This window comes from Coregonus clupeaformis, chromosome 2 (genome assembly GCF_020615455.1).
Source record: "Coregonus clupeaformis isolate EN_2021a chromosome 2, ASM2061545v1, whole genome shotgun sequence".
Classification (NCBI taxonomy): Eukaryota; Metazoa; Chordata; class Actinopteri; order Salmoniformes; family Salmonidae; genus Coregonus; species Coregonus clupeaformis.
This window is the reverse complement of record NC_059193.1, coordinates 15,169,574-15,183,030: the sequence shown is the minus strand read 5'-3', so window position 1 is coordinate 15,183,030 and position 13,457 is coordinate 15,169,574. Positions and strand designations below refer to the sequence as shown.

General features: G+C 44.0%; 1 protein-coding gene across 1 annotated transcript in view; it reads right to left on the bottom strand.

Annotated features, from left to right (window-relative positions):
* The window catches only part of LOC121530728 (arf-GAP with Rho-GAP domain, ANK repeat and PH domain-containing protein 3), a 44,962-nt gene that overhangs the window by 21,481 nt on the left and 10,024 nt on the right, over positions 1 to 13,457 (bottom strand). Inside the window, exons 2-13 of the mRNA XM_045226707.1 lie at positions 11,849 to 13,002; positions 11,690 to 11,727; positions 10,229 to 10,311; positions 9,865 to 9,929; positions 9,367 to 9,603; positions 4,045 to 4,114; positions 3,823 to 3,943; positions 2,934 to 3,225; positions 2,565 to 2,764; positions 2,054 to 2,139; positions 1,572 to 1,754; positions 675 to 825 (exon numbers count right to left, since the gene is read on the bottom strand). Of these exons, the coding sequence (XP_045082642.1) occupies positions 675 to 825; positions 1,572 to 1,754; positions 2,054 to 2,139; positions 2,565 to 2,764; positions 2,934 to 3,225; positions 3,823 to 3,943; positions 4,045 to 4,114; positions 9,367 to 9,603; positions 9,865 to 9,929; positions 10,229 to 10,311; positions 11,690 to 11,727; positions 11,849 to 12,912 (2,590 nt within the window). The 5' untranslated portion in view covers positions 12,913 to 13,002. The remainder of the gene's footprint in view (positions 1 to 674; positions 826 to 1,571; positions 1,755 to 2,053; positions 2,140 to 2,564; positions 2,765 to 2,933; positions 3,226 to 3,822; positions 3,944 to 4,044; positions 4,115 to 9,366; positions 9,604 to 9,864; positions 9,930 to 10,228; positions 10,312 to 11,689; positions 11,728 to 11,848; positions 13,003 to 13,457) is intronic.

Here is a 13,457-nt window from a genome sequence, read left to right as displayed (position 1 = left end):
ACCAAACTGTTTCATCACAAAGGCTCTGGCTCAGCTAGCACATGGTTCCAGGATACACAAAAAACACTCAAAACGTCCCGAAAGGACACACTCACCACAGAGCAAAAAGCACCCTTGGTAAAATAGCTCTCCATTACGACAACACACCTTTCACAGAGCTCTTAAGACCAGTTCAATCAAAACACAGAAATATAGATAGATGTATGTACAGATTTGTGTAGAGAGTTCACAGACTGTACAGACAAATGCTATGAGGATAATCAGGAGGGCAACTTAGGTTTTAGAAGCGGGGGGGGGACATTTCTTTAAAATTATTTGTATTTATTTATTCATTATCATCCAGTCAGATAAACACCCGACCGCTTGGAGGCGTCCGCATGGTCCTAAAGCACACCGTTTCCTCGTTTTGTATCACATTCCAATTATAACTGGGGGGGGACATAAATGCAATTTCAGAATGTGGGGGGGACATGTCCCCCGTCCCCGTCCCCAGTGAAAGTTGCGCCCCTGATGATAACTATCTGGGTTCTCTATCAAACCATGACCCATGCTGTAATTACTTGAAAGCCTTTTCCAGAGGGCTGCTGAGCACATTACTTCACACTGCATGGTCGCACAAGTCACATAATGGATAAAAGGTCCAGCAGGAAAATAAAGCCTGTCCCCTGCCTTACCTGAGGTGCCCTGAGAGTGGGAGTATTCCTGAGACAGATGCTTGTCATAGCCATTAGAGTCAGCGAGGCGGGCTCGGACAGCCTCTGCCTCGGTGAAGATCTGGGTGACCGTCTTCAGCAGGTTCTGCTCGGTCACAGCAGTACACAGAACCTGCAGGGCAGAGAGAGAGGGAGAGAGAGGGGGGGGGGACGCATTAGGGGACGCATTAGGCTGACGCACCACACACACAAACACACAGAGAGGACACACACACACACACACAGAGGACACACACACACAGCACGTACGCACCACTAAAAGCATCCACAGCCACAGGGACAGACATTCAGCCCAAATTCCAAAAAGTCCCCTCTCCATTCAACTACCCCCCCCTTTTATCTACTCTCTCCAGTTGTTTTCATTTCAAAGCACATTCCATGTCCTTATTGTTGGGATAAAAGTCTAGCTGCATGTTACCTACAGGCAGCTATAGCCCTAACTTGAACTCTAGTACAGATTACAGATACTAAAAACTACCACCGATACCATCTAGTCTAAATGAAAACCTTACAGAAAAAATTTAAAAACACACGATTTCACATGTGAAATTATGTGTTTCTTCTGTAAAAAGGCACACATTTAGACTACATGTGTTTTTTTTTTTTGAACACTTCACGTGTGATCACGTGAAATTCATGTGGTTTTTCCCGTAAGGGTAGTGTGTAACCATGTGTTTTTACCGAGAGGCACAGCAGATACAGTCATTTAGTTATTATTTCATAACAAACTAGAAATGTTCTCCATTCGTACACAATAAGGGTTTATGATAATATAGCCTTTACAACACTCCAAATGTCCTTTGGATCCTCTTATAGCAGCTTTACATTTGAAAATCTATACTATTTGTGTCACTGTACCTTGAGCAGCTCCTCCTGTGTGTTGAAGTTGGGGTGGGGGTGTCGGTAGCGCCCCTCACGGTACTTGTGGATGATAAACTCCCTCCGCTGGTCTGGTGTGGCGTCACGGTCTAACTCGTCGGCTGGAGATAGCCTGGCCGCCCAGAACTCGTTGGCTCGGTCGTTCCCCAACATTATGAAGAGCTGACGAACACAAACACAGAACAGTTCCCACAAAAACACAGAATAATGTGAACCCATGTGGGCCTTACTATAGTCACAGTCTATCATCTGATTTTCAACTTAAAATGTACAAAACATATTTAAACTCTGTTCCAATATTATGGATTTGTTGGAGGTGAAAATGGTCCTTGATACACAACAAAACAAATGAATTTCAGTATCCTGGAAAATATTTTGCCACTTAACTAAAACAAACGTGAGCATTTCCCCCTGACTCTCTCCATCCCCCTTCCCTGAAGAACACTTCTCTTTCCTCTCACCTGCACGATCTCATTGCTCCACACGCTGGTGTCCAGTTTCAGGCTCTGTACTTTAGACACCATAGTCCCCAGACCTCTGTGTTGACCTGCAGGGGAAAAGGGACAAAAGACCACGACAATCACTCTACTGCCACCAGACAGTGGTATTGTGTTGGCAACAGGATACTCAGGCGCTGCCTCTCTAGTGAGGCACAAGAGAGGGGAAATGATGTGTGTATTTGGAAACATTTCCAGAGCCGCTTCACCTGGCACAGATGTGCTGAAAACAACACAGGTGAGAATTAAACTGTTGTGTCTCATGTCAATGACCCGATAACTAAGCCACCTGGCCAACAGCTGCCAATGCCATCCTATCAAATCACACTCACCAGACGGGACGCTAAGTCCACCAGAACTAGCTAGGCCATCTGGCGTCAAAACTGAAACCACGCTCTTTTAGGCAGGGGGCAACAGAGCTAGGGAGGGGGGAGCCCGCCCCACCTATACAATAGTAGGGGAAACACTGTCTCACCTGCACAGTTCTTACAGATGACAACACAGAGGTTTATGGAGGCCCAGTCAGGGTTGACGGCTTTGCAGTCAGCACAGATCTTATTAAACCTGTTGGACCAGATCTTCTCAGCCACCTCGTAGTCGGACAGGGTCTCTGCTATGGACTCCTGTACAGCCTCCATCCAGTCCCTCTTCTCCCGCTCAGACTCAGCCGTGAAACTACAGGGACAATCAAATCAAATCAATCAATCAAAACACAAATTGTCTCCGTTTTTTTCAGGGATTCAAAAACAACGGTGTACATGGAAGTTCATGACGAACAGACTTTGTTGTTGCCAAAACTAGAGAAACGTATAAAAATGTTATTACCATGTCAGTAGACACGCACCTGAATGTTTTGTAAGGGGTGATGAGGTCAAAGCTTTTTCCTTTGCCGTCTCTGATCGTAGCCCCTCTGGCCTCTATCAACGTGATTCCTATCCCATTCCTAAAACACGCTTCGCTCTTGTACAGCCAGACCTGTTCTGTATTGATGGCGACGTAAACTTTTGACTTGGTCCCTTTGAGCTCCAGAGGACCACTCTTCTGACAGTGGCTGCCGGGACCGAAGCGAGGACGCCCAAACACAAGCTGTTCCTTCACCCTCCCCTGTAGGGTGCTGCACCACTGATGTCTCTGCACTGAGAGGGGGGCAGGTAGAAAGACGATGGTTGGTATTACCAGGTATTTACTATGAAAGTTTCATGGTAAAATGGTAATTACACAATAACAATATGTGAATTTATTGTTTGTGTCGTTTGGATTCCAACCAAGCACCCTTTTGTACCAGTCAGTTACCAATTGTACCAGAAACTATCTTTTGATACCAAATCATTTCCTAATAGGTAAATACCAGAGGAATCAGTAGCCTAAAATAAAAGTCCTAAACAAGATGCTTCTACTACGAGATTATGACAGTAACTGATACTACCTTGTCTCGCAGAGGCTATTTTGCAAGATTGGGTCATTTGAGTCTCCAGAGAGAAAATAAGGTTATTGGGTCAACATTGGTCCAACATAGAGGTTGTCACATGGTTGGTTTCTGCTTGTATGCCCTGAGGATTCCTCTATAGCTGGGTCCCAATCATCCACCCTTCTCCTCAAGTATACACTTGCACACTTGGATTTAACAACACATAACCAAAGCTTTAAAATCCACGATGGGGAATTGGGACAACTGGATGTCTGTCGTTGCTTTGTGAGATTTTAATTGCTGTTTTTTTAAATACTTAGTTTACCTTCGTTATCAGCCCGGAAGACAAACGTCCTGTGACTTGTCACTATCTCAAATTTATTGTCTTTGGCCATGCGGGCCATCTGTATCGCAGCCAGAGGAACCACTCCTTTGGGGTACGGGTCCTTGGAGAGAATGGTAAAAGAGACATATTGTAATGAACAATCCTGTGTTCTCTCAATCAAAATCTAATACAGTCCATCATTCAGGGAAAAAAAGGGCCTACCTTTTCACTGCCGAAGTACATCAGATTTTTGCCATCAAACTTCACATAGCGTTTCTGGAATACATAGTTCCTAGAAAGCCAAATACAAAAATGATCAGATTCTCATACCACTGACTTAAAATGGAAAAATAAATCAGTACCATTTCAAGGGCAAAGCAGAGCCCCATTTCAAGCGATATTAACTGTTTAGCATTTAACAAGAAACACAAAAACAGATTGGAGAAGAAGAAGCGAGACACACCGGTTTGAGAGGACAGAGACAGTGCTTTCAGAAAGTACTCCTACCCCTGAGTCAATACTTTGTAGAAGCACCTTTGGCAGCGATTAAAGCTGTGAGTCTTATAAGTCTCGAAGAGCTTTGCACACCTGGATTGTGCAACATTTGCACATTATTATTTTTTAATTCTTCAAGCTCTGTCAGGTTGGTTGTTGATCATTGCTAGACAGCCATTTTCAAGTCTTGTCACAGATCTCCAAGCCGATTTAAGTCAAAACTGTAACTAGGCTGCTCAGGACCATTCAATGACGCTTGGAAAACAACTCCAGTGTATATTTGGCCTTGTGTTTTAGGTTATTGTCCTGCTGAAAAATGAATTTGTCTCGCAGTGTCTGTTGGAAAGCAGACTGAACCAAGTTTTCCTCTAGGATTTTGCCTGTGCTTAACTCTATTCAGTTTCTTTTTATCCCCCCCAAAAAAACTCCCTAGTCCATGCCTATTTCAAGCATACCCATAACATGATGCAGACACCACTATGCTTGAAAATATGAAGAGTGGTACTCAGTTGTTTGTGTTGGATTTGCCCCAAACATAACGCTTTTTTATTCAGGACATAAAGTTCATTTCTTTGCCACATTTCTACTTGAGTGTTTTATTGCAAACCTGATGCATGTTTTGGAATCTTTTTTATTCTGTACAGGATTCCTTCCTTTCACTCTGTCAATTAGGTTAGTACTACAATATTGTTGATCTATCCTCATTTTTTTCCTTCCACACCCAATAATCGAACTGTTTTAAAGTCACCATTGGCCTCATGGTGAAATCCCTGAGCGGTTTCCTTCCTCTCTGGTAACTTAGTTACGAAGGACGCCTGTATCTTTGTAGTGACTGGGTGTATTGATACACCATCCAAAGTGTAATTAATAACTTCACCATGCTCAAAGGGATATTCAATGTTTGCTTTTTTATTTTGACCAATAGGTGCCTTGTTGCAAACAGGATGCATGTTTTGGAATATTTTTATTCTGTACAGGCTTCCTTCTTTTCACTCTGTCAATTAGGTTAGTATTGGGGAGTAACTACTATGTGGTTGATCCATCCTCAGTGTTCTCCTATCACAGCCATTAAACTCTGTAACTGTTTTAAATTGGCCTCATGGTGAAATCCCTGAGCGGTTTCATTCCTCTACGGCAACTGAGTTAGGAAGGACGCCTGAATCTTTGTAGTGACTGGGTGTATTGATACACCATCCAAAGTGTAATTAATAACTTCACCATGCCCAAAGGGATATTCAATGTCTGCTTTTTTAAATGTTTTACCCATTTACCAATAGGTGCCCTTCTTTGCGAGGCATTGGAAAACCTCCCTGGCCTTTGTAGTTGAATCGGTGTTTGAAATTCACAATTCAACTGAGGGACCTTACAGATAATTGTATGTGTGGGGTACAGAGATGAGGTAGTCATTCAAAAAGCATGGTAAACACTATTATTGCACACAGAGTGAGTCCTTGCAACTTATGTGAATTGTTGTGCAAATGTTGAATCCTGAACTTACAGTGCCTTACAAAAGTATTCATCCCCCTTGGCGTTTTTCCTATTTTGTTGCATTACAACCTGTAATTTAAATCGATTTTTTATTTGGATTTCATGTAATGGACATACACAAAATAGTCCAAATTGGTGAAGTGAAAAAAAACATTCTCAAAAATAAATAACGGAAAAGTGGTGCGTGCATACGTATTCACCCCCTTTGCTATGAAGTCCCTAAATACGATCTGGTGCAACCAATTACCTTCAGAAGTCGCATAATTAGTTAAATAAAGTCCACCTGTGTGCAATCTAAGTGTCACATGATCTGTCACATGATCTCAGTATATATACACCTGTTCTGAAAGGCCCCAGAGTCTGCAACACAACTAAGCAAGGGGCACCACCAAGCAAGCGGCACCATGAAGACCAAGGAGCTCTCCAAACAGGTCAGGGACAAAGTTGTGGAGAAGCACAGATCAGGGTTGGGTTATAAAAAAACATCTGAAACTTTGAACATCCCACGGAACACCATTAAATCCACAACAAACCTGCCAAGAGAGGGCTGCCCACCAAAACTCACGGACCAGGAAAGGAGGGCATTAATCAGAGGCAAGAAAGAGACCAAAGATAACCCTGAAGGAGCTGCAAAACTCCACAGCGGAGATTGGAGTATCTGTCCATAGGACCACTTTAAGCCATACACTCCACAGAGCTGGGCTTTACGGAAGAGTGGTCAGAAAAAAGCCATTGCTTAAAGAAAAAATAAGCAAACATGTTTGGTGTTCGCCAAAAGGCATGTGGGAGACTCCCCAAACATATGGAAGAAATTACTCTGGTCAGATGAGACTAAATTTGAGCTTTTTGGCTATCAAGGAAAACGCTATGTTTGGCGCAAACCCAACACCTCTCATCACCCCGAGAACACCATCCCCACAGTGAAACATGGTGGTGGCAGCATCATGCAGTGGGGATGTTTTTCATCGGCAGGGACTGGGAAACTGGTCAGAATTGAAGGAATGATGAATGGCGCTAAAAACAGGGAAACTCGAGGGAAACCTGTTTCAGTCTTCCAGAGATTTGAGACTGGGACGGAGGTTCACCTTCCAGCAGGACAATGACCCTAAGCATACTGCTAAAGCAACACTTGAGTGGTTTAAGAGGAAACATTTAAATGTATTGGAATGGCCTAGTCAAATCCCAGACATCAATCCAATTGAGAATCTGTGATATGACTTAGAAAGATTGCTGTACACCAGCGGAACCCATCCAACTTGAAGGAGCTGGAGCAGTTTTGCCTTGAAGAATGGGCAAAAATCCCAGTGGCTAGATGTGCCAAGCTTATAGAGACATACCCCAAGAGACTTGCAGCTGTAATTGCTGCAAAAGGTGGCTCTACAAAGTATTGACTTTGGGGGTAGGGGGGGGTAGGGGGTGAATAGTTATGCACGCTCAAGTTCTGTTTTTTTGTCTTATTTCTTGTTTGTTTCACAATCAATTTTATTTTACATCTTCAAAGTGGTAGGCATGTTGTGTAAATGAAATTATACAAACCCCCCAAAAATCCATTTTAATTCCAGGTTGTAAGGCAACAAAATAGGAAAAATGCCAAGGGGGGGTGAATACTTTCGCAAGCCACTGTATTTAGGCTTTGTCACGCCCTGGCTCTGGGGACACTGTTATGTTGAGCCAGGGTGTGTAGATCTATGGGTTTTGTTTCTATGGGTGTTTATTTCTATGTTGGCCAGAGTGACTCCCAATCAGAGGCAACGAGTGTCAGCTGTCGTGGGTTGTCTCTGATTGGGAGCCATATTTAAACTGTCTGTTTTTCATTCGGGTTTGTGGGATTTTGTTCTATTTTGGTTTGTGTAAAACCGTAGACATCACGTTATCGTCTATTGTTTTGATCGTGTGATCATTCCAATTTAATAAATATGTTCGCTTTCAACGCTGCGCCTTGGTCCTCCTCATTGGTAGACGATCGTGACAGGCTTGCCATAACAAAGGGGTTGAATACTTATTGACTCAAGACATTTCAGCTTTTCATTTTTAATTAACTAGTAAACATTTCTAAAAACATAATTCCACTTTGACATTATGAGGTACTGTGTGTAGGCCAGTGACAAAAAATCTCAATTTAATCTATTTTTAAATTCAGGCTGTAACACAACAAAATGTGGAAAAAGTAAAGGCGTGATTTTCCCACTAAACTGCGCGAGTGTGCGAGCGCGCAGCACCCTGGGACTGCTGCGCAGAAGAAATATCAGCGCGTGCAGAGAATCAAGAGATTGCACTACACTCAACTTTCTTGAGTTTTCCCCCTGTTAGTTAACACTATCAACGTTTCCCTTTACTGTTGAAATTGTGATCGAATCAATGCAATATCAGCCATGTTCAATGTAATATACCGACACAAAACAAACTATGCAAGACTTAATATGCAAAACTAACTGTGCAAGAGATTTTCTTGTAGGCAGAACGCATTGGAGTAGGATTCTTTTGCATTGACAGGCATGACCCAGGCCCGTAATCTACACAGACCGGTGCGCCATAACCAAATCAGAGCTGCGGTAGGCCTATATGCAAATAGCCATTGCCACATATGGATCTGTGCCATTCACTTTGAACTGGACTGTTTTTACAGCATGAGCGGTCGTGATTAGAAGCGCTTGTTTTGAGATCAAAACGAGAGCTACATGTAGCGACGTGTGCACATTTGTACATATCCTTCGCTAATTAATCAGTTATAGATCATTTGTAGTCAGTAATGGGGGAGTGATTGCTTCCTACAAGTGCACAAACCGTGTGCTTTTCTAGACATCTTTGAAAAGTGAGTCAGGTAAAGGTTTTTTGTCTTAAAAGGGGTAGTGTTGTATTTTGAGACAGGCTTGAATAAATTAAGTAGCCAATAGGCAGAGGGTAGTATTATCTGTCTGATTCTCTGTAATAATGGTATGGGAATAATAATGAATTGTATTTTGTAAAGTGGTTTCTTGCATCAAACATAGTATTTTCAGTCACCTCCTTGTCTGAAGGACAAGTGGATGAACAGGTTAATGTCAAGCCCTGCATGTTATTTATTTTCAAAAGTCTCATGGAATGTAGGCCTACATTGAACACCACACATTGGCTGCTACTGTAGGCTGAATGATAGAACAGCTATTTCCGTGTTAAAATGTTATGGGATGCATTCTCTCCATTGTTTTTGATGGTAGGCCACTCTGGTAGGCCTACATTATGATCAATAAAACACTGTAAACGCGTGCCGGAAGTTGCACAGCATTTTCATAACAAATCGAGTTTGCGCTCAGCAGACCAGAAATGTGCTCAGGTGTGAGTGCTTTCTGAAGGCAGTGCATATGATTTTTTTTTAAACATTTAGCAAGAAACACGAAAACAGATTGGAGAAACACAGTGGGGGAAAAGAAGAAGAAGCGAGAGACACACCGGTTTGAGAGGACAGAGACGAGGCAGAGACAGTTCCTCAGAAGGGAGGAGAAGACAGAGGGAGGAAAGGAGGAAAGGACCGTCAGCCCAGACCAGGACCAGGACCCGGACCAGGACCCGGACCCGGCATACCCTTGTGGTGATAGCTTATCCAGCCAGCCACAGATGATGGGAGCAGTCGGCTCAGAGAGAGAGGTGTAGCTGGCGTAGGGGGATATCGTCTGGTCCTCATCCGGCTCCGAGGGGTACAGGTTGGGGGGTAAGGAGAGGCAGCGAGGGGGTGGTGCTGCCTCTCCTACTGTGCTGTAGCCCTGGGACTCACTGTGGAGGGCCTGGGACAGACGTTTGGCCCAGGAGAGTTTAGGTGTCCTGCAGTGCAAAGACAGTCTCTGTAACTGATTGATGCATTTGTAATAACCTTGACTCCAGCCTCTTTAGGTTTCTCTAGAGTGAGAATACGGCGTCTGGTAGCAGGTAACAACATTGGATTGAAAAGATGGAGAGAAAATAATATTTTAAATACAGTAGACTATTTTCTCTCTGTGGCTGTAGTCAGAGTTGTGTAAGAAGATGTTATGTTTCATTGGAACGCCAGTCTCATTATCCACTCCTCTAGACACAATAATTTACCCATGATCCTCTCCGTGCTTCTCTTCCTCCTTTCTTGTCTTTCCTTCACTTTTGGTCCTTTCCACCTTTGAGAACACAACATGGAGAACACGTTCATCAATGTCAGGAGAACCAAAGTGACCACAAACACTAAACACAATATAACTCTGATGGGTTCTTGTAACCTGATAACAGACTCAGGCTCTGTCCCAAATGACACCCTATTCCCTATATAGTGCACTACTTTTTGACTAGGGCCCATAGTGCCATTTCAGACACCATTTGATGTTTTTCCTGGAAAGCCTATAGGGCTCTGGTCAAAAATAGTGCACTATAGGGAGAATAAGGTGTCCTTTGGGACGCAGCCTCAGCCTCCCAGTCTCACCTCAGAGTGGTGCAGTGGTCGTCTGCTCTGGAAGACTGTTTCACAGTATGGACTGATCTCCTCCTCCGGCTCCTCCATGGGGACTGTTGGTGCAGGAAGAAATGACATAGCATATTATAAGCCTTGTTATAAGATATTATAATAAAGGTTCATACATGCTCGTAACCAGTGTAGAAAGCCCGTACAGTCCCTCTCCTGAATACTAACTCACAGCCCTCTCTAACTCTTGAAACAAGTAGCCAACCTTCCCCCGTCTCTGCCTGACTCCCTGACCCTGCAGAGCAAAGGCGGGGGATAGATCCCCATTGTTTACAGGCTACTCTGTTCGCACCTCTGGAGCTCTCCAGTTACATGCCACACCCAGTGACCTCTGATTGGGACATTTGACCGCCCATCACCACCTTTGACCCTGCCGACCTGCATCTCCTCAGGGCATCTGTCCAATAGGCAGGTGGGACCGGGACAAGTACAAAAGCACAGTCCAGCCAAGTCCGGGCTCAGACTTCAGCAAGCAGTGGCCGAGCGAGGAGCATAAATCTCTGCCACGCACGTCAACAGCTGGGCCACAACCCATGGACCATTTCCCCTGCAAGCCCTAGACTCTCCCAACACACGCTACAAACCACTAACACTACAACACTTCCACCTAGTCCACTTCCTGTTTGCTGTGTGGTAATAAAGTGTGAGTCTCTCCTACTGGTCATTTCGGTCCTCTTACCAGGACGCCCTAACCCTAACCCTAACCAGTCTAAACCAGCACCTCTATTGGAGATAGAGACATATAGAGATAGAGAGAGGGGCGGCAGGTAGCTTAGTGGTTAAGAGCGTTGTGCCAGTAACCGAAAGGTCGCTGGTTCTAATCCCCGAGCCAACTAGGTGAAAAATCTGTCGATGTGCCCTTGAGCAAGGCACTTAACCCTAATTGCTCCTGTAAGTCGCTCTGGATAAGAGAGTCTGCTAAATGACTAAAATGTAAATGTAATAGAGATAGAGAGATAGAGAGATAGAGAGATAGAGAGATAGATAGAGATAGATAGAGATAGATAGAGATAGATAGAGATAGATAGAGATAGATAGAGATAGATAGAGATAGATAGAGATAGATATATAGAGATAGATAGATAGATAGATAGATAGATAGATAGATAGATAGATAGATAGATAGATAGATAGATAGATAGATAGATAGATAGATAGATAGATAGATAGATAGATAGATAGATAGAGATAGATAGACTGCATGGTGGTGCTCTTTTTCAACCAGTTATAAAAGCATTTCGACTGGATGCTAAAGTGTAAGCGAAAAGTAAGGTTTTAGCGATGCGTAGTGTTAACTATATCTTGAATGACATTGATTTAAAAACAGGTCAAGGGTCATTTATAGGCCTAAAGGATACACAGTTATAAGGTCTGACTAAACCATCTGTTGGGTTACTTTCAGAAAGAGATGGGTAAACTTACCTCCATGGGACGATTCAGAAGAGTTGTTACTTAAAGTGCTGCAGACACATCAAACAAAACATTAGTTAGACAAAGAAATGACTCTCTTTTCGATGTCTAGGGCTATATTTCTACTTTATTAGGTAGAGTATATGATGTTAAAGTCAGACGTTGACCTACCTATTTCTGTCAGGAGTGGTATGGATCTCCTGACGTGGTGGTGTTTGAGGATTGTTGCAGGGAATCCGTCCACTACTAGCTCCAGTGCCAGGTAAAGCGCCACAGTAGATCTCATTGGAGACCATCTCCATCGGGGATCCGGGTGGGGAAGTGGTCACGGAGGGGAATCCAGCGTTGTCATAGGAGGATGAGGAGGATGGAGGTGGGGTAGTCATACACTGGTCCTGGTTTTGTTCAGTCCTTCCACCAGATGATGGCGGAGTGGGTGTAGGACCCCTAAACATGGCTGGAGGGATACCTCGGTTCAGCCGAGGGGGAACAGGGGGCAGGGGACCTCCAGAGTCTGAGGAGTTACTCAGCCTCCTCTCTCTCAGGCTTAGGCTGTGTCTTATGGTAGGGGTAGGGGTAAGCCCCACCACCACTGTGTCAGTGTTAAATTCTCCTGAAGCCAAACCTTCCAATATGGTGAAGCAGAGAGATTCCTGAGATGGTTTCCTGGTTAGGGTTAGAACCTGGGGATCTGGTGGTGTTGGTTGTATGGGACAGGAGATAAATCGGGCGGGTTCTGATTTGTGTCTGTAGAACACCGTTCTAGGTTTTGGAACCGGTTTTATGACAACATTCCCATTGTACTGCTGCTGCTGTTCTGACCCGGAGTTCATCAACATGGATGGAATGTTTGGAACAGAACTATTCCGGAACGCTTCAAACGGAATGGCCCCGGTTCCGCTCTGGTCAGACCTCGGCACTCCTGATTGGATGGGTGTGGAATTAACGTCAGACTCAGACTGCCAACGATCCAATAAGGGCTCTAAGGGCCTCGATGTCGACTCCTTCTGATTGGTGGCCCTCTGAATGTGCTGGACCAGCCTCAGTATTCTCTTCCTGTGCCCGGTGGCAGTTATGCCCAGCTGGATAAGACCTCCATTGTCTAGGTGGCTGAGGTCCCTCGCCAAGAGGAAGCCTGACTGGCGGAAGGTCTTCAGGTATCGCTCCAGGTGGATCGCAGCCAACAGGGTCTCAACGTCCGTGTTTCCATCTATTGTTGCCATAACAACGTACATACACGGGCTTGGAGGGGGCCTTCAGCTGCTGTGGGCAAGACGACGGCCATCACGGACCTACACAGGGAGACACAAGAGACTCCTCTCCATCTGAAATGAAAAAAATTATTAAGAGCTAGATAATAATATAATTGATTCATGTTGAGCTAGTCTTCCATCTGGTCAATTGGTCTGATAAGAGAACTAATTTACTGCATTCCCTTACTAAGAATCAAATGAAAGGGTATGAAAAATGTACGCTACTCACTAACTAAGTCGCTCTGGATAAGAGCGTCTGCTAAATGAATAAAAATGTAAAAATGTAAATGTATTCGTCACGTGCACAGGATATAGTGTGTGTAAACGGTACAGTGGAATGCTTACAGAGTAACACTGGAAACACTAAACACGTAACAAGCAGAGTAACACTGGAAACACTGGAAACACTAAACACGTAACAAGCAGAGTAACACTAAGTAACACTGGAAACACTGGAAACACTAAACACGTAACAAGCAGAGTAACACTAAGTAACACTGGAAACACTGGAAACACTAAACACGTAA